Here is a 21,783-nt window from a genome sequence, read left to right on the forward strand (position 1 = left end):
CATGCTGCTCCTCATCGCAATACCCTGAACGATCGCCCTCCTGCGGATGCTGATCACCATCGCACCCTTTCACGCGATCATTCACCTGCGCATGCTGCTCGCCATCGCACAACCCTGCACGATCGCCCGCTTACGCATGCTGCTCCTCATCGCACAACCCTGAACGATCGCCTTCCTGCGGATGCTGATCACCATCGCACCCTTTCACGCGATCATTCACCGGCGCATGCTGCTCGCCATCGCACAACCCTGAACGATCGCCCGCTTACGCATGCTGCTCCTCATCGCGCAACCCTGAACGACCGCCCTCTTGCGCGCAATCATTCACCTTCACATGCTGCTCGCCATCGCTTACCATCACGTGATCATTATCGCCAGCGATCTTCTTCACCTACGCGGCAGCACGATCCCTCGCCGTCGCGCCATCGCTTGCGTTCGTCGCCTCGGACACGTGTTCATTTACCTGCCCACCCTCACGCCCACTCGCCTGCGCGCCCGCGCGATCGCTCGCCTGCGCGCCCGCGCGATCGCTCGCCTGCGCGCCCGCGCGACCGCTCGCCTGCGCGCCCGCGCGACCGCTCGCCTGCGCGCCCGCGCGACCGCTCGCCTGTGCGCCCGCGCGATCACTCGCGCAACCATTCGCCTTTGCGCGACCGTTCACCCTCGCGCGACCATAGTTCGCGGCGAATTCCACAGCCGGTGGTAGCAGCAGGGACGCGTGCTCCTAGACGGCACTCGGGATCACCTCCATCCAAGCACAGGTTGGTATTGCAGGACGAGGACAGGTCATTACAGCATTCTTCCCCACCTTCTTTTCAGGCAGGTACCGTCGTGTCCACTCCAAAGGATCGCCCGATCCCTTTCACCTTAGCGAGGATTTCGGACTCTGTGTCCTTTGAGCAGCAGACTTGGTTTGGTCCGCTGGCACGGGCGTTAGTGAGGGTTATGAAACCAGCACTCGCCGGCCAGGGTAACAAACCAGCGGCTGTCTCTCCTACGCTGAAGAGAAAGAGAGGAGTGGACTTCGTGGTGACTTCCCCCAGGGCGAAGTTGGTTCCCAAGAGGTCGGTCTCGAGGGTCCCCTCTCCTGCACGAGTACTCTCTCCTTCTCCCGTGGACGAGGCCTTTCCGTCCTCAGGTGAGTCCAGTGGACCGGTAGTCTTCCCCCCGGCACCAGGGGGGGAGACTTCGCTTCAGGCAGGAGAATTGTCTCGTGAGGAAGGGGCCCCTCGAACCTCGTTGTTGGGATCCTGTATCCCTCCTAGGAGGGAGCCCAAGGATTCCAAGACCATCCCTAAATCCTCTGCAAGGATTCGACAGGAACCCATGACTACCCAGGGGAATGTCCACGTATCACCCCAGGAAGAGATTCCTGGGGCAGGAGACTTAGCTGCCAGCCCGCAGGGAGGAGAACAGCAAGAGTCCGAACATGCCTTCTGGCAGGTCCTAAGCCTGATAAGGCAACTTAACAGTCTTACGGATCCAGTCATCCCCCCCCGTGAAGGCAAAGACACAATTCTGGATGAAGTGTTCGACGTTCGGAAGGCCCCTAAGACCAGTGCAGCTCTGCCCTGGTCTCGGGGGCTGAAGAGTGCCAGAGCTAGGGCCAATGCTCAGCTCGCACTTCTTGCCTCCTCCAGTCGTTCCACTGCCGGGAACAAACTCATCCCTCCTCCTCGCCTTCAGCAGAGGAGGTATTTCGAGATCCTGGGTGAGCACAACCTCGCTCTTCCGCTCCATCACTCTGTGGAGGAGCTGGCGAAGGGAGTTCCCTTGGAGAAACTCTCTGCCCGGCAGGTGTCGTTCTCGGCGGCAGAGATCCTTAACCACGAGAAGGTCGCTAAGTGTGCCATGCAGGCCACTTCGTGGCTGGACTTCTGGTTAGGATCTCTGGGCATCCTATTGCGATCTGAGGACTTGTCCAAGGAGACCAATAGGAAGGCCCTAGAGACCTTCTTGCTCTCGGGCACCCGCTCCATCGAGTTCTTGGCGCACCAGGTTACCACCCTGTGGGCCAACTCGGTGTTGAAGCGTCGCGATGCTGTGTCCGAGAGATTCCATCCGAAGGTCCCCGCCGTAGATGTGTGTAGGCTCCGACATGCCTCCCTCCTGGGGGAGAGCCTGTTTGAGCCTCAAGACTTGGAGCGAACAGCTGAGAGGTGGAGGAAATCCAGCACGGACTCCCTCCTCCACAGGGCCCTTACAACTCGGCCCTATAAGCCTCCAGCCCCGCCACAACAGCAGCAACAGCCTCGTAAGGCTCCAAAACAGGCACCGGCAGCTAAGAAAGTGGTGTCTAAGCCCCAGCCCTTTCCAGCCAAGGTCAAGAGGGGTGGTAAGTCCTCCAGGGGAGGCAAGACTTCTAGGGGTGGCGGCCGCGGCCGCAAGCCCTAGGGGTGGCAGTCCCCCTGCGTGTCCACCTGTGGGGGGATGCCTTCAGCGTTGCGCCCGCAGGTGGCAACATCTCGGGGCCGATGCTTGGACGATCTCGGTGATCGGCCAAGGTTATCGCGTCCCGTTCACGTCATCTCAACCTCCCCTGACAGCGAATCCAGTGTCGTTGAGCTCCTATGCCATGGGATCGGCAAAGGGGCTGGCCCTTCAGGCCGAAGTCAAGACCATGTTCGAGAAGGGTGCTCTCCAGGAGGTCGTGGACGGCTCTCCAGGCTTCTTCAGTCGACTCTTTCTTGTAAAGAAGGCTACTGGAGACTGGAGACCCGTCATCGATCTCTCGGCTCTGAACAGGTTTGTCAAACAAACCCAGTTCAGCATGGAGACAGCAGACACAGTCAGACTTGCGGTGAGACCACAAGACTTCATGTGTACACTGGATCTAAAGGATGCGTACTTCCAGATCCCAATCCATCCGTCTTCCAGGAAGTACCTGAGATTCTGCCTAGACAACAAGATCTACCAGTTCAAGGTGCTGTGTTTCGGTCTCTCCACAGCTCCTCAGGTGTTCACCAGAGTGTTCACCCTGATTTCGACTTGGGCGCACAGGAACGGCATTCGTCTCCTTCGTTACCTAGACGATTGGCTGATCCTAGCAGACTCGGAGTCGACCCTTCTTCGACACCGAGACAGGCTTCTAGATCTTTGCCAGGATCTGGGGATCGTGGTAAACCTCGAGAAGTCCTCTCTGCAGCCGTCCCAGCGACTGGTTTATCTAGGCATGCTAATAGACACCAATCTCCACAAAGCCTTTCCATCAGACGACCGGATAGCAAGGCTGAGGAGGGTGGCGGAACCTTTCCTCAGGCGAAAAGAACTCCCCGCCCAATCGTGGTTGCGTCTCTTGGGCCACCTATCCTCCCTGGCCCGTCTGGTTCCAAACAGCCGCCTCAGGATGAGATCCCTTCAATGGCGGCTCAAGTCCCGGTGGAATCAAGGATCCGATTCCCCGGACACTCTGATCCCAATGGGGTCTCTGGAACAGACGGACTTGCGGTGGTGGCTGGCCGACGAGAACCTGCGAAAGGGAGTGAGTCTTCTCGTCCTTCCCCCGGAATTGACTCTGTTTTCGGACGCGTCAAAAGAAGGGTGGGGGGCGCACGTTCTGAACCAGAGGGCCTCAGGCCTTTGGTCAGAATCAGAAAAGTGCCTACACATCAACCTGCTAGAATTGAAGGCCGTCTTTCTGGCCCTTCAACAGTTCCAACGGTTCCTGGCGGGTCACTCCGTGGTGGTGATGAGCGACAACACCACGGTAGTGGCTTATATCAACAAGCAGGGAGGCACTTTTTCGCAACAGCTATCCCATCTTGCAGTAGAGACTCTGAGGTGGACCGAAACCCACTCGATAACACTATCAGCTCGCTTCATTCCTGGCAAGAGGAATGTGCTCGCCGACAGTCTGAGCAGGGCTTCGCAGATAGTGAGTACCGAGTGGTCTTTGGATCCTCAGATAGCCAGATAGCCAACAAAGTCCTGACTTTGTGGGGTTCCCCGACGGTGGACTTGTTCGCGACAGCCTTGAACTTCAAGCTGCCCCTGTACTGCTCACCAGTCCCGGACCCCAAGGCACTCTGGCAAGATGCTTTCCAGCAACGGTGGGACAACATCGACGTGTACGCCTTCCCACCATTCTGTCTGATGAGAAGGGTGCTCAACAGGACCAGACTATCGGTCAACTGTTCCATGACTCTAGTAGCTCCGCTATGGCATCACGCGGAATGGTTTCCGGACCTTCTGCAACTCCTGACGGAACTCCCAAGGGAGCTTCCTCCACGACACGAGCTTCTCAGACAACCCCACTCCGGTGTCCCTCACAGGGCCGTAGCCTCGCTTCGGCTTCACGCCTGGAGACTATCCAGCGTCTCCTCGCGGAGAGAGGCTTTTCGCAACAGGTTGCGGAGAGAATGTCTCGGCACCTGCGAAGGTCCTCTGAGGGAGTCTACCAAGCGAAGTGGAGAGTCTTTTGTGGTTGGTGTCGTGGAAGGGGTATCTCTCCACTCGATGCCACTATTCCAGCAATAGCGGACTTCCTTGTGTATCTGCGAGAAGAAATGCGCCTTTCTGTCTCGGCAGTGAAAGGCTATCGCTCAGCCTTAAGCTTGGCCTTCAGATTGAAGGGCGTGGATATTTCTTCATCGCTAGAACTCTCTTTACTCATACGTAGCTATGAGCTTACCTGCCCCCAGTCGGAAGTGAGACCCCCTCCTTGGAACGTGGTTCGAGTTCTCAGGTCTCTCAAGAGACCTCCCTTCGAGCCATTACGCCAGGCCTCCGATCGCCACCTGTCTTGGAAGACGGCTTTCCTACTCGCCTTGGCCTCGGCCAAGCGAGTTAGTGAACTTCATGGTCTCTCGTACGACATCGCCCATTCAAGGGGATGGGGGGAGGTAACGTTCAGGTTCGTCCCTGAGTTTGTGGCCAAGACTCAGAATCCTGGAGTGCCGGATCCTCGGTTCGACTCTTTCAGGATCGCGAGTCTCCGTTCTGTAACAAACGACCCAGACCAGCTGCTACTATGCCCAGTGAGGTGTCTGAGGTACTACTTGAAGAGAACGGCTGCAGTCCGTCCTCATGTGCGAGCTTTGTTTGTGAGCACAGGCAGGACAAAGAGGAGGGTCACAAGGAACACCATCTCTGCTTGGATTCGAAGGGTTATCCACCATGCCCTGAATCCTGACCCTCCTCCGTCACGTCGCCCTCGGGCCCACGATGTCAGGGGTATTGCTACATCCCTGGCCTTCAAGAGAAACTTCTCTGTGACGCAGGTACTTCAAGCGGGGGTCTGGAAGCGTCAAACGACCTTCACAGCCCACTACCTGCAAGACGTGACCCACAGGAGCCTCGATACGTTCTCTATCGGCCCTGTGGTGGCTGCACAACAGCTGGTCTAACCTCAGGCTCCTTTTTGGACAAGTAGCAGTAGGTTGAGGGCGTTGTTACCCGGTCTTAGTCTGTGTGAATGAAAGAGTATGTCTGACCCTTACTTCTTTCTTCATTCTCCCCTCTCTTGGGGAAGCAGCATCCTGGTCCTCGCATAGCTGACCTCGACCTCTGCAGGTAACCCATGCTTCTTTGTGCTCCTAGTATTAAGCTTAATACTGTTGCGTCTCCCATACCCTGACGAGGTGGTATGGGGAACGTCCTATCCTAGAATTCCTATCTGAAGGTCTCAAGGTCAACTTCATAGGACGAGTCACACTCTCCTCCTCACACTACTTATGTAGGCCACTCGTTCCTAGCGATGCTAGGAACCTGTGAGGTACAGGGGCTCCCTCTCTCTAGTGCTGCTCACTAAGGGATCGAGCCCCCGGGCAAGCCGAAGTCAGTAAGGCTGGGGACTTTCCACCCTTCCTAAGGGGTAAGTCACCCTTTGTAAATAGCGTGGTTTGTATTTCGGTTACGGAACAAATGACAAATTCGAAGATAATTTGTATTTTTCCTAACCATACAAACCTTAGCTATTTACACATATGTGCCCGCCATCCCTGACCCCCAAGTCAAGTCCTACCTCTAAGTGAAGTGAAGCAAGTCACCGGTGTGTGGAGGGGGGAGGGGTAGCAAGCTACCCTTCCCCACCCCCCGCTAACTAGCGCGGGGGTAATTAACCCTCGTTAAAAACTATTGGCTCGTCATTTCAGCTGCGCTAAAAGTAAACCCTTTGTAAATAGCTAAGGTTTGTATGGTTAGGAAAAATACAAATTATCTTCGAATTTGTCATTTTTTTATAAATATATACCGTACTGTGTACATATTTATATACTTAATAAATGCCATTTTGAGTGGCGATACTTTAACGTGGTGAAAGGGTTTGTGTATCGCCATGATCAGCAAAGCTGTACTAGTCGGACCCACTTATACCAGGTTGGTTTGCTGTGATCAATCAGACTAAATTCTCCCACCATCACCAATCTGCAGTTACCAACGTGGAGATGAAAATGGCCAAACCCTAGACTTGACTGAGGACTAGAAGTGGCTGCATTTGTTGTTGATGAATATATATACAAATATAGATACAACGCAGAAATGAAAAACGATTTGCCATCCTTTTGTTAATATCATTCAGTTGTGGTCCATTTTCATTCTTTTTATGTAATAAATTAAGTTTTACGGTATAGTTTTTAACCGTTATCACGTAATCGTCTCGAGCGAAGGTTTCACTCTTTTTTTTTGACATTTCATTTGCAGCCATAGGCAGTAGCGGCCCATTACTACCCCCAGGAAGGAAGCCTGCTCCAAGTGTGCCTCATCGTGATTTATCAACAGAGTCCGAAGTTTCCACTAATGATATACCTCCTAGTCCAAAGGTAATAAGGCAATGACAGTAGCTGAACATCATTAGGGCAGGATTTCTGATGTTGATCGTAAATGATCGAATTTTAACCTTTGGAAAAGAATTTCTTAATTACAGGAGTTCTTTAATTTGTGTTTTCAACATAGTTGTTGGTATTTCTATCTAGGGTATCATGATTCTTTCATCAATGTTGTTGGAGAGTTATTAGAGAGAATAATTTTGAACACTATTGGGTGCCTTAGAAATTTTGTTTTCATAGTGAAAGGTAAGCTCCTCCAATAATTGGTCATTTTTTTTTGTTTGAACTGTTTACATCTGTAAATGCATTTAGAATTTGTTTTATTGGAAATTTATACAGTACAACAGGTGTAGTTCTATTATGCATTCTATCATGTAAAAGGAAACGATATCCGAAAATGGTAAATGTAAATTGTTGGAAATGAAATGGCATTTTTTTTTTTTCGCTGATGCATTCAGTCGTGAAAAATAGCTGTTAGACGTATTTTCGTTTCATACCTCCACTTACAGTTGTTGTGCTTTGTAATCATTTCAGGAAGTTTCATAAATACTGTAGTAATAATAATGAAAATGTTGATAATGAAATAAAACAACACATTCTAATGGGAAATTTAAGTGTTACGAAAGTCTCTGTGATCAACTCGGGCAAGGAGTTTATGAGAATAGATTGGTATGGCTTATTGTATAGTTCTATAATACAGTCTTTCAAAGATTAAAATACAGGGTAAAATGCATAATAAAACTGCAGTTGTGCTGTATGAATATCCAAGTAACCAAAGTATCCATGCAAACTGAAATAGCTTATTTCTTGAGTTTTTTTTTTTTTTGTACATGTAGTAATGTAATTTTAATATTATTGTGCTAGAACCACTGTAATGAATATAGCCTCAAATAAAAGTATTATTTACTTTTCTCCTAGGAAAAGTTTTATATACTAGGTAGCATAATTTGAGTTGGATCTTCCTTTAAGAATATTAGAACTAACTTGCATTAAAGTGTATCAAAGTTGTTGGAACCATAAAGAATGGACAGAGAATGTAAAGATAAGTACCGTCAGTGTATTTATAGTCTGCTCTTCAGAATAGTTACTATCCAAAGACTACCTACTCTATATAACTGCAAATACAGTATTGCTAAGGTCAACTAAATACTGTATACTAGTCTCTTAAATTAGACATCTTATTATCTTACGTTCTTTTAATTCAATGATTTGAGTTCCAACAGCAGAAAGTTAATATACTGTATAAGTATCCTTATACGTACAGAGTTCCTAACCGGCACAGCTAGCTTTATGGTGAAAAAAAAACTCTAAATTGCAATTTTATTATAATTCTAGATAGTGCATTGGAATTGCCTTTGTGGCTTGCAAATTAAGCATTATATGGCAGGCAGAATATTTGCTTTGGCACAGTACAGTACTGAGTTTGTTACCACGTACAGAAGGTCCTCAAATTGCAAACATTGGGAGCTGCAAACGCAAATCCAACTGAAATATTGTATCAACGGTTGTAATAAAATACTGTAATTAATCAATATATAATTTAATGCATTAAAGAACACAACATTTGCAATATTAAACCAGACTATTTGTTGACTTTTGCAGCTGAAAATCATATGTATGCAAGTTAGTTGAAGCTTACCCTTGATCAAAATGTAACAAAATTCAACTTAAACCGCTTCTTCAAACTCATCAAGTTTCTAAGTTGAAGACTTTCTGTACTCAAGTTTTTTAGGCTTTTGTAAGTACCCATTAAGTTTACATTACCAGGTACTCAATATCTTTATGCTTTTGTATAACCTACGATTATCGATCCCTTTGCAGCCTAGTATTAAGAGTAGTCCCGCCCCTCCGCCACCTCCAGCCACGCGGAAACCTATCTTTCCCGGCGACAGGCCGTCTCCGAGAGGACCCCTTCCCGAACCTCCTAGTCCTGTTAGTAAGCCCAGACCGAACGTAAGTGAACCTTATATTTTTGTCATTTAAGTAGCTTCTTTAGCATTACAGACAGGTTTTCAGTAGTGTAAATTGATGTGACTTTGCTTCTATTTTACTTATTTATTCATTTATCTCTCTCTCTCATGAATGGCAGAGGCAAGGGACAGTGACAATGCCCTAAAGAATGACTATATATACATTATGATCAGCACCCAATCCCCCTCTTCATCAAAAGCTCTGGCCAGGCATTGGCTGCACATGACTTGGTAGGTAAACTCAGGAAGGCGCACAGGACATTAATCCACTACGCACCAGCGTCGATAATGCAGCGACTATTTAATGCGCTGCCAGCTCATCTAAGAAACATATCAGGAGTGAGCGTAGATGTGTTTAAGAATAAGCTTGATAAATACCTAAGATGCATCCCAGACCATCCAAGACTGGAAGATGCAAAATACACCGGAAGATGCATTAGCAACTCTCTGGTGGATATACGAGGTGCCTCACACTGAGGGACCTGGGGGAACCCAAACAAAAAATAAGGCAATAAGGTAGACATCAAGGCTCCCCCAAACCACCCATCCTTTACTCAAAAAGATGGTGAGGGTGCAGACACTAAAACCATTAAGCTTGAACAGGTCTTGAACTCGAGTCTGGCAAAACACCAGGCTGGTATGCTTCCGTTGGGTTACCACAACCAGGTCTTTTTGTTGATAGTTACCCGACCAATGATAAGAAGTAAATGAAAAGGATTCAGGACCCTGATTAAGGCCAAAGTCCCTCGTTAAGGAAAAGAATTATGAAAATTTTAATAGGTGCCATTCTAGAATCAAAATGTTAAGAAGAGAAAATTCAGATAATGTGCTGCATTGTCTTGAAGGTAAATGAATATCTTAATCCATTTATTGGGAGAAGCTTATTTTCATATTTTATTTGCCAGGAAGGATGATTATTCATTTCTTTGGCGATTTAATGGTTCCTTTATGTCTTAACCTGACCTTGACTTCTTGCAAAGATGTTATATTCTTAGTTAAAACGGGAAAGAATTTGATAAAAAAAAATGTGGGGCATGAGGTCTTGATAAATTGGGATCTGAAAAAGTAATGAATTGGATTTAATTATTTACAATAAACATTTTGAGCTGACTATCTTAGTATCTTCTCTTAATAGATCACTTAAAAGTACCATACAATGATAATAATGATGCTGTTCCAGAAAATTTAAAACCAATTACTGCCTTGCAAACATTGCAGGAAATGCCAATAGCAGCTAAAGTATTAATTCTCATTAATGATTGACTGTTTCTTGATGCTGAAGATGGAAGGTTGCACTTCAAGCAAAAAATATTGAAAGAGTTTAACCCCAGTATAGAAATGAAACACCTACTTTTAAAAAGGAATTAAAAGAAATATATTCATTTTTCTACATTGCCTGCAGCCGTTACTACGGATGATCCAATCCCAGAGTTGCCGTCATCTTTCCCACCATTATCCCTACAATAAGGGGTCGGTTTCCTAATGCAGGGCCCTCTCCAAAACATTCTCATCCACTTAACCTATTCTCTTCACATCATCCTTCCTATCCCAGGAAGTGTAGAGGAATAACTAGCTATAGTAAATTGATTTGTAACTATTGAATATTTTCTGATCATTTTGATTTCAGTAAACTAGGATGACAAGAAAAAAGAAATTGGTAGTCTCCTTTTTTTATATAAGCAGTCCCTAATGTTTGAAGTTTTATTATGCATAGATATAAATAGTTTGTCATAAATGCATCTCTGTGAGGTGAATCCTTTCCAAGATAGGTTTCTATGTTTTATTGAAATAGAATGGTCTTCACTAAACATTCTTATCAGATACTGATTAATTTACTTTTGAAGAAGTTCATATGCTTTTGAAAGATTTGCTATCAAAGAATCTAGGGAACAGAGATGAAAATGTTGGGGTGTACTGTATTATGGGAATATCACTGCTTGAAAAATTGGAAAATGGTGAAGAAGAATGGCAGGTGTAGTAAAGATTATAGAGGTTATAAGTGTGTCATGACAGAGATGGTGTGGACATGTAATGAGGATGGATGGTGGGGAGGGAGTGAGGAGAGCTTGGGAGAAACCTGTTAGGAGGAGATCGAGAGGGAGGCATAGAGAAGAGGTTTGGTGGAAGAGGATGCCTTTGATAGAAGGCATTTGAGAAGGTGCATCATGTAACCAACCCCTTAATGTAGGGATAATGGTAAGAAAGAAGAAAAATCTAATAAGTATACACTCCAAGTTGCATACAGGGGAAGGTTCAACTTGGGGGAAAAAAATCACTAGGTATAAAATTGAAGAGTATATTCGTTACACTGCATTTAGAGGGTGTACAGAAAATGGTTTGACCAGCTCTCCTAACACACTTTATTATTTATAAACCCACAACAGCTGATTTCATTTCATGATCCATACACAAGACCCGTTGTGAAGCTTGTGGAAAGTATCAAGTAATTTTTAATCGGTCAAGGTCTTATTTAAATATCTTAGCATCAAGGAATATTTTGGAAATACATCGCCAGCTGCTCAACTATGAAAATGAAATTATACTTCTTAGATGCCTTTGCACTTAATGTATCATGTGGAACATTTAATATTGAACCTACGTTTAGGTGTCAACCTAATTGAATACATACAGGAAACATTAAAAGAAACTTTAGAGTGCATTAACAGGCCGGTGCTCATTCAAAAATGTCAGCCGCAATAGAAATTATGATTTATTCACCTATAATGCAAATAATTTGAAACTTTGTGTATTTTGACTGTAGTGTTCTTTTTAAAGAATCGAATTTATTGTGTATTCTTCTTTCGGGCAAATCTTATTTGAAACTGTTGAATGCTTCATGATGCAATCTATTTGTGTAGAAAATACAATCTCCTCAGTGTAGCCAACTGTATAAAAATGTATCCTAATTTGTAGTTTGGTTAAAACTACTGATTTGCTGTATCAATAGTGAGCTTATTTTAGAAATAATCCTTAATTATTATTTAATTTCTTTAATTTACTCATCTGGGACAACTGTTGATTTTCTTTACGTAGTTAAGTGTTGAAATTGAAATTGTTTATAAACATGTTAATATGCCCTAAATATAAATTTGTTCTGTATATCTGAGTTAGTCATTTTTCTTTCTCTTTAGTTGAGTAATTTAGTTTAGTTTTATTGTAGAAATTCACTATTTTCACATAGTTACATATTTTGCAATAAGTACAAGTATATTGAGCTACATCGAAAAGATCAATTTATAATCTAGTGTGTGTATATAATATGCTAGAAAGCTGTGCTCGATTTTAGTGTATCTACTCACTGTTTTGAATCACAGAGATATACCCCATTCACCTGAGAATGTAGAAGGCTTACATTTAATATTTTGATTCACCAGGATTTAAATCCAATAAAAAGCGGCGGTCACCCGACCCTTCAACCCAAGCCTAATTTAGTATGCAAACCTAGTGTGGGGAATAAACCTGCACCACCGATACCACCTAGTACTACCAAGCCGCTACCCCCACCAAAGTCGCCAGTAGTACAAGTAAGTGCATTGTAGAGCCTTTGTTGCAATTTATTTGGTTCTTGCTGTTAATGCCCTGCATGCCCCTATTTGTCCTACTTGAAACATCGTGTGAGAATGTAAATATCACCCATGAATAGCATTTAATACCGAATTCTATCTTGGGAATATATATCCACTTGGAATTCATTTTATGGTAACAGCTTCTGGCCGGGTGGAGATTCGAACCCCCACCTGTTTGGCTGGAAACCATGCCTGCAGGGACTATACCGACTGAGCTATCAAGAGAGATAAAATTTTATGACAAGTCCCCGTACATATTCCTGTCGAATTCCTGGGGGTTCGAATCTCCACCCGGCCAGAATCTGTTACCATAAAATGAATTCCAAGTGGATATATATTCCCAAGATGGAATTCTGTATTAAATGCCATTCGTGGGTGATATTTACATTGATTGAAATCACTTGTGCTTGTGATATATGTTCATCATGTGAGAATGTTTTGAAAAATCATCACATGCTAATTGTCGTCTTTTTGAGGACTTGGCAACCCTCTGTTGGGAATAGTTTGGCTTTAAGTTGCATTGAAGCACCATGCATGCACTGACTGTGTCAAAATTTGGGTTTATTTTCTTTGAAGTCTTCCATCTGGTTTCATATTTACATTGTTTGGTTAAAGCATGCAGACAAGGTTTTAATCCTAGCTAGTTCTTTAAGAATGTGTCCTCTTCATGGATAAGAAATATGATGATTATATGGTCACATTCCTGTTTCTGTATTACGAGAATTAGATTGAATAAATTAGAAGTCTTGATATTGTCAGCTCTTCTCTCTAAGGGGTATTTGCTTTTAATTTGCATATATACAGCTCATGAGTTCTGTGTTTTGTGTCCTAAAAGTTTCATTGAATTCAAGAGATTTGATGACCATTATTTTATTTCTCCTGTTGAATTAGGTGTCACTGTATTGTAGCCACGATAGCTTCAGCAGTGATTTTACATTGGTACATGGAGGCATCTTAAATCCTCCTTTTACTTTTAATACTTTGCTCTTCTAAGAGGTAGCAAATCAAGAGGTTGATTTTGCAGGGTTTTTTTTTTTTCAGTTTATCAATTAATTCTATTAATTCTAGTTTGGATAAGATTTTGTCTTACTCAATTTATTAACATCAAAATCTCGCAACTAGAAATGATAAAGGTAGCAATGACATCGGCATACATCATGAAATTTACCATTAGAGGTATAAGTAGAATGAATAATATGGTGGGCCTATGAACCACTTTTGATACTAGCTGCAAAGAGGATTTACTTTTATAACAAATGCCAAATTCCAACAGGAAGTGTCACTGTTGTTTGAAGATTTGTCTGAAAGTGGGTAAGCAAAAAGGAAATCTGGATGATTTAATTTGAAATTGCCGACAAGTAAACATTGACCTAATTATAGTATTTATGTACAAGATCTAAAGTAAATAATTAGAAATTGTATGGTTAATCGCTGTTCAAAAAACTTACCTACAATGCTTTCAAGAAATAATTGAAGTTTGTTAGTGTTCGTAAAAACTAGATCCGGACATAACGTACGTTAAAGTTTACTTCAACTTCCATAATTGCTGCAATGTAATGAAGTAAAGTTGGGGATATTTTCACAAGCAGCCATAAGCTCACTATCAACATGAATATTTTTCATATCTTATCTGTCATCCTTTAGTGGTTGACATGAAAACTGTTATCTGATTTCCTGGACATCCGGCAGACCACCTTCCAGCCACTATCACATACGTGATTGTTGGCAAAATGAAAGTGCGTTATACTGTTGGGTACTACAGTTTTATCTTGCTTTGGTTGCGTTCTCTTGTTCTCATAAAGGTGTACTTTGAAAGTTGAGTCATCGGGAGACTTGTACGTTGAACCGTAAATTTTTATATAACCAGAATTTTAAAGTCTTAATACCTCTCCTAACCTAGGTGCTTTATACAAGCATTTTTAAGAAACTTGTAGAACTTTACCGATAATTATTTTAACTTCTATAAGAAGTTTCTTGCAATGTGCCATTTCTTGATTCACTGCACTCACATGGTTTTACTTCGTGGAACCTGGTAATTTAAATGGAAAAATATCTATGGTAAGTACCTCGTAGTACATGAGAGGCAAGTTAACATATTTGACAGCCTGTAAGACGCATGGGCATATAAGGCTCAACCTCATTTCAGCAGGTCAGATTCAGGAAAACAGTTTTAGTGTATTTAAGCATATATTGTTGAAAATAGTCCAGCTGTACATTGCAGAAACCTATCGTATATTTCCGCGTATAAGGCAACCATTAGTGCATAGGCTAGCTTTTGTTGTATGGTTAAAAATCCTAAATAAATTGAATAAATAACAATTTTATATCGTGCTTTTGCTAAACACGCAACCATTGCTTTGTTTACGTTTCATCACCGATTATAACTAATAAACGAATGCATTTACACCTGTATAAGTTAGCTTTTGCAGCAACAGATATCTTACCAAGTATTGGTTATGAAATAATAATGTTATTAATATTGTTTTTCTTCATCCTTAGTAATTCAAAATAATTGAAATAAGAGTGAATCTATATCGTTTTTCCTAATAAATGCTGCCTAGAACAGAAAATGTTATTTTGTTTGCGTTTCATCGCCAATCCTAATGAACAAACAAACGCATTTACACATTCAAGTGATAACTAACAATACTAAGAGCTTTTAGTTAAGATGTTATTACAGATATTTTACTTGCCATATCCCTAAACATTTCTACACGGCAAAGAACAGAAAAGCCATTTTGTTTGTGTTTAGTCAACAATAACAAACTACCGCTAATGATAGTATGATGGCACAGAGAAGATGGTGCCTGATTGGAGAAAGAGTGAGGATAATTCGAATCATTGTGGATTTTTAATGAAAAATAAAAATGCTAATCTAAATTTGATTACTACCGTTATTAATGATACCATTAAAATGATCGAAGGCTAAGGAAAGTGGAAGTTAAAATATTGCTAAGAACGCAACCAAAACTTGATGTTCTCATTTTGTCAGCAGATGTTTATAAATGAAAGTCACAATATTTCAGTTTAAATGGCTTTCATTTTAATGTATTCATTTTTAAACCACCGATAATAATACAATAATACCAGCAATGTTGCATGAAGATTATTGCAGGTGAAAGTACCTTGCGTAAGCTGGATTACATAAGCGTAAGCCGACGGTAGGTCTCAAACTTTACCTACGATGTATAAGACTCGGGGCGATTTTTTTGTTAGCCAAAATTTTGGGGAAAAAAAAGTGCATCCTATAGGCTGTCAAATATGGTAATATTTTGTTTTTATTGGTTATTAAAGTATCGTTCTGTTTGATCTTAATAGATTTTTAGTTCTTTAGAAATTTGGTGTGGTAAATTCCTTAGAATTCTAAGGTTTAACTCTCAGAATTACAGGGTTCAACCTTCAGAATTCCAAGGTTCAACCCTCAGAATTCCAAGGTTCAAAGGTTCAAACCTCTGAATTTCAAGGTTCGACCCTCAGGATTTCACCAAGGTTCGCCTTCAGGATTCCAAGGTTCAACAAGCTTAATTGACTTTTTTTCTTTTTATTTTTTTCAGCCAAATGGAAGCACTCCACCTCATTCCAATAGACCTGCAAGTAGAACAAATAGCATGCGCGAGTTCAGGAGCTCGACCGAATGTGATTTTAGCGCCGAAAATAGTCGTTTTTCAAGAGAGGAGAGCACCTTTTCGTCAACCATGACGCATACACTTCCAGCTTCGCATCACAACAGGTCGGGTGAATCACACTTTGGACACGTTCGGCCAGTAACCGTGGGGCGAGCGGGGGGAATCAAGATGACCGCCCCTTCACAACCTCCTCCCCCTCCACCAAGCAGGCCAATGGTTCCGGCGCCCCCTCCCCCAATCCAGCCTCCCCCGCCTCCACCACACAGACCGAAGCCAGAGGTAAGAGCCTGGTTTATGGATACTTTAGTACAGTTACTAAGAAGATTAACCCTTTTACCCCCAAGGTAAGGTTAAATTTCGAGCACATTTTGCTATATATTTTTTTTAAATTGCTCTAACAGCCTTAATTTTTGTCATAGAGAGGTCAGGTTGGTCTCATTCTTTTGGAAAATGCATGAAGTTTCTCATAAAATTATCAAAAACATGTAAATAACAGTGTTTTGCAAGAACGTACCGGTACGTCCTTTGGGGGCGAAAGGGTTAAAATTCTTTCTAAAAATTTGATTGTATTTTACAGAAAGTCTCTCAACTTACAAACTTAATAGGTTCCAAGAAGCTGTTTCTAAGTTGTATTTTGTTAAATTGTTCCCTAGGCTAGGCTTCACTCAACTCACATACCTATGATTTTTAGCTACAAAAGTCAACAAAATCCCGTTTCATATTGCAAATGTTGTCTTTTTACTTGAGATACTACCGCTAAAGAGTTATGGCGTCTTTTGGCTGGCAAGATAGTACTACATTGGCTCCTTCTCTCTGGTCACGGTTCATTTTCCCTTTGCCTACACATACACAGAATAGTCTGGCCTATTCTTTACATATTCGCCACTGTCCTCATACACCCGACAACACTGAGATTACCAAATAATTCTTCACCCAAGTGGTTACTGCACTGTAATTGTTCAATGGGCACTTTCCTCTTAGTAAGGGTAGAAGAGACTCTTTAGCTATGGTAAGCAACTCTTCGAGGAGAAGGGCACTGCAAAATCAAACCATTGTTCTCTAGTCCTGGGTAGTGTCATAGCCTCTGTACCATGGTCTTCCACTGTCTTGGGTTAGAGTTCTCTTGCTTGAGGGTACACTCTGGCACACTATTCTATCTAATTTCTCTTCCTCTTCTTTTGTTAAAGTTTATATAGTTTACATAGAAGATATTTATTTTAATGTTTTTACTCTTAAGGTATTTAAGTTTTCCTTTTTTCCTTTCCTCACTGGGCTATTTTCCCTGTTGGAGCCCCTGGGCTTATAGCATTGTGCTTTTCCAACTAGGGTTGTAGCTTAGAAAGTAATAATAATATTAAATTATATATTGTTTTGATTACAGTATTTCATTATGAATTTTTGATACAATATCTAAGATTAATGATTTCGGTTGGTTTTGTATTTATCTCCAAATGTTTGAAAGTTGAGAATATTTTGTAATGTCATTTCAAGAATAATTAAAAAAATAATTTGGGATTTCTAGTATTGTGTAAAGATTTTCAACCATGAGGTATTCTTGAATATTGAAAATATTCAGATAACCATTCGTTCTCTTAGTCAGATCTGCTTCACCTAAAAGTATGATTGATGAAATTTTACAGTTGGTCAATTCCTCAGAATTCCAAGGTTTAACCCTCAGAAATGCAAGGTTTAACCCTCAGAATTCCAAGTTTTAACCCTCAGAATTCCAAGGTTTAACCCTCAGAATTCCAAGGATTAACCCTCAGAATGCCAACGATTAACCCTCAGAATTCCAAGGTTTAACCCTCAGAATTCCAAGGTTTAACCCTCAGAATTCCAAGTTTTAACCCTCAGAATGCCAACGATTGACCATCAGGATTCCAAGGATTAACCCTCAGAAATGCAAGGGAAGATGTATTGGTGCCTTTTAATTGGAGGAATATTTGTTATTCAGTGGCAAACTATTCATACAAAAATATTAACTGATTCATTTATTGTTCTCAACTTTTGAATCTTTAAACATAGAAAGCTCTATTGAAAATTTTTTGTGATTTACTGTATTCTCTCCTTACATCAAAAAGTTTGTGATCCACTTTATGAAGTTAGTAATAGTTTCATCAAAAAGTCTGTAAAGTCATATTTTCAGGAATACTTTCTTATTGTTCCTTCTGCCTTTCATCCATCATGCTGTTTGTATATGTGATTTACTGTATTCTCTCCTTACATCAAAAAGTTTGTGATCCACTTTATGAAGTTAGTAATAGTTTCATCAAAAAGTCTGTAAAGTCATATTTTCAGGAATACTTTCTTATTGTTCCTTCTGCCTTTCATCCATCATGCTGTTTGTATATGTACAGTCTAGCTGTGTATTAAGTAGATTTTTTTTTCTTGGTTGAAGAACCACTGTATTAGTATTTAAATGCTGATAATGAATGAAACTCTTGCTTCAGATATCCTAGAGTTCATTTGGTAAGATGGAAACTTAAGCTCGAGTTTATTGAAATTAATACTACTGTATTAGTAATTCAGACATTAAAGGTGTACTGGAATAGCCATCAAGTTTTTATGCCGACATAAATAACACCAGTGTAAAGTTAAGAAATGCAGTGCTGTGAAGTGACATTTCGGACTGATTTAAAACTTTTGATAGCTCCTCATTGTATCTACAGTCGGTATTATTATTACTATCATCATCGTTGTTATTATTATTATTATTATTATTACTCCTAGCCAAGCTACAACCTTAGTTGGAAAAGCTAGATGCTACAAGCCCAAGGGCTCCAACAAGGAAGAATAGTCCTGTGAGGAAAGGAAATAAACTAAAAAGGAAAAGAACAATTAAAATAAAATAATGTAAGAATAGTAACAACCTTTAAATACATCCTATAATAGTTATTTACCTACAGTATGTATAATGTGTACTGTACTCTGAATATATATTTTTTTGTTACAGCCTCCTGATGTTTCACCACCCCAGCCTCCCGACAGAATTTCGTCACGTCAGTCAGGTAAGCCCAGCTACCCTGGCCACTTTAACACCCTTCCTCCCAGACTCTCCCGTGAATCTAAGGGCTCTCGCAATGCTCTGTGCGACGATGGTTCCTATTATTCCGGATACACACAGTCCATGGACATCAGGGACACCAGCCCTTCTCCCCATTACATGCGCAGTCAGTCGGTGGACTGCGCGGCCTGTGCCTACGAAGTGCAGGAGGTCAGTCCCCTGAACTGCGAGGCTTGCGAAAACGAGATGGCTCTCGAAGCGGGCGATTGCCCCGAGTGCAATCATTACACACTCAGTCGTGGGGCCGCCGCCGCCAGGTTTGGGGATGCTAGGAAAGAGAGGAAGGTTACGTGCTTCACTGCTTGCAAACCTAAGACAAAGAAATCTAGTCAGAAGAAGAAGAAGGAAACTGAAGCTAAGAAAGAGAAGGAGGAAATTTTAGAGGAGCCAATTGAAGAGGAAGAAGTTATTTAATTTAATTTAAAAGACTTTGAATTGCTCATATGTTTTTAATAGTTATTCTTTTCTTTTTATCTTTATTGTAGGAAGGATTATACAGTAAATGTATAGTACAGTATTATAAACACACTCCGTGAGGTGGTGGTGCGAAGCATTATAGTGATCTTTATATTTTAGAAGGTTCATGTCTTAATTCACTTGATATCTGGAATCCAATCAGGTTATTTGGTGTAATATAGTGGTATGTGAAGACCATTTTGAATTCTTCTTCAGGTATTGGTTTAAAACATAAGGTGCGGCAGCCTTAGTTTGAAGTATGTATTAATATTATTAGATAGGTCAATTCTCTTGTGCCCTTCACAGTGTTCAGATTAAATTTTTTTTTTTTTTTACTCAAAGTTATAAAACAATGTTTGGTTGCCATTATGAAGCATTTAGATATAAATAAGCCAATTTTTTATTAAAATGCAGCTCCTCAGTGGCCATCAGTTTCTTGTGCGATTTCCAGGCATCACTTCTTTCTTGCTTGTCACTTTATAAGTTGCTCATTTGGAAATAATTTTGACTTTATACTGAATTGCTCACTGGTAGATTTTATTTTATTTAAACATTTTGTGTGAAAACATTTCTATTTTGAATTATGTTTAGTTGTAGTCTAATATGAATAATTGCTCACGAGTTTTGGGAATGTTGTAAGTTATTTTGGAGTACGTTAGGTTGAATGACCTCTCTTATAAATAGTACCTGGACTGTCTGCACTTTTAACTATTGTTTTTTTTTTTTTTTTTTTTTAGTTACAGGATTTTATTCTCATCTGTATGCATGTACTTTTTAAGAAATAATTTTTGTTTTTTATTTTGCTTTTCAGTTTTGCATTTAGAAATTTGTACAGTTTTCCTAACTTTTTTTTTCTTTTTGGTTTAGTCATAATCCATAATTTTCCTAAACTTGAGGATACATGTTTGTTATTGTAGATTTTATCGTCTATTTCGACCGCTTATATTTTTGGTAGGCCTATTACGGAAACTTTAGTTGTTTTAAGTTTAAAGCTGTCAGACAAAGGATTGAAAGTTTTACTATTAAATCTTCTTTTGGGGTTGTTAGTGTAAACTTAACTTGAGTTTTCAACCATGTTGATCAGTGACAGAAATTTATGGTTCTAAATAAATTTTTAAAGCCCATGATGATGATGAATGTTCATCCAGTTAAACATGGCTTTTCTCTCTTCAAAATCCATGCTGATTGGCCTCACGGACCTTATCACCGAGTAACTTTGTTCAAATTCAGAATTCAATTCGGACCTTTACTATGTATAATTAGATTTTCAATTATTAGTGCAACATCAGAGGAAATCTTTTGGACCAATACTTTTATGTAGTCTGGTCAAATTACTATTTAGTGATTATTTAGTATAGTATATATTTTCTGTAATTCCTTATTTATTTTAATTGAGAGAGAAATAACATTAAGGGCAATATTTTATTCCCCAGCTCAAATTTGAGCTGAACAAAATGAATATCTAATTAGGTAATGGATCCTTATTATGTAAAGATTCAATCTTATTCACCCCCAAAACTCAAGGAAAGTCTATACTCTCTCATTTTATTTTTTGTACATCTTTTACATGCCTGACATTTCTGAAATATGTTTAATGTCCACCCGTAGAGTCAGAAGTATTATCGACTTGTGTTTCATGAATTAATAAGAAATATTTACATCCTTTTTATTCTCACGCTTTCTTCTGTCCCTGGGCCCAGTTTATGAGGCTTACATGTTATATATTGACCTCTATCGGGCATATCAAAATCTTATTTATTGTAAGTGTGAAATACTTTATATACAAGAGTTATCCCTCCAAGCTCAGCCAGTTGGTAGCTCTATACCCCTTTTTTATGAAGCTGGCGCTGTAAGAATAATTAGCTGGTCGTACTCCTTTATGTGGATTAGAATTTCATCATGTAGTATAAGGAATTTGTAAATTAGTTAACTATACTGTAGTACAGTATTGAATTCTGCTATTAACCCTTTTACCCCCAGGCTATTTGGAAATTTCCAACCCTTAACCCCCAGGGGGTTATTTTTTTCCCAGCACATTTTGCAGTATATTTTTTTTTTAAATTGCTCTAAAAACCTTAATTTTTGTCAGAGAGAGGTCAGGTTGGTCTCATTCTCTTGGAAAATGCCTGAATTTTCTAAAAAAAATTATAAAAAATATGAAAAAAAAAAATATTTTATAGCATTTTTTTGCAAGGACGTACCGGTACGTCCATGGGAGTAAAGGGATGACTTTTGTGAAATGTACCAGTATGTCCTTTGTGGGTAAAAGGGTTAACTCATTTGGAAAGTAGTTCTTTGTTTTTTATGATCCTTCTCATAGTTATTTTTTGTAGGGTT

General features: G+C 41.1%; 1 protein-coding gene across 3 annotated transcripts in view; it reads left to right on the forward strand.

The window, feature by feature from the left end:
- The window catches only part of LOC137628900 (WAS/WASL-interacting protein family member 1-like), a 69,204-nt gene that overhangs the window by 34,278 nt on the left and 13,143 nt on the right, over positions 1–21,783 (forward strand). For all 3 annotated transcript variants that reach the window (XM_068360164.1, XM_068360163.1, XM_068360165.1), the window contains 5 exons: positions 6,640–6,758; positions 8,586–8,717; positions 12,109–12,258; positions 15,855–16,205; positions 18,880–18,934. In XM_068360164.1, coding sequence (XP_068216265.1) covers positions 6,640–6,758; positions 8,586–8,717; positions 12,109–12,258; positions 15,855–16,205; positions 18,880–18,934 — 807 coding nt within the window. The remainder of the gene's footprint in view (positions 1–6,639; positions 6,759–8,585; positions 8,718–12,108; positions 12,259–15,854; positions 16,206–18,879; positions 18,935–21,783) is intronic.

This window comes from Palaemon carinicauda, chromosome 36 (assembly GCF_036898095.1).
Source record: "Palaemon carinicauda isolate YSFRI2023 chromosome 36, ASM3689809v2, whole genome shotgun sequence".
NCBI classification, from domain to species: domain Eukaryota; kingdom Metazoa; phylum Arthropoda; class Malacostraca; order Decapoda; family Palaemonidae; genus Palaemon; species Palaemon carinicauda.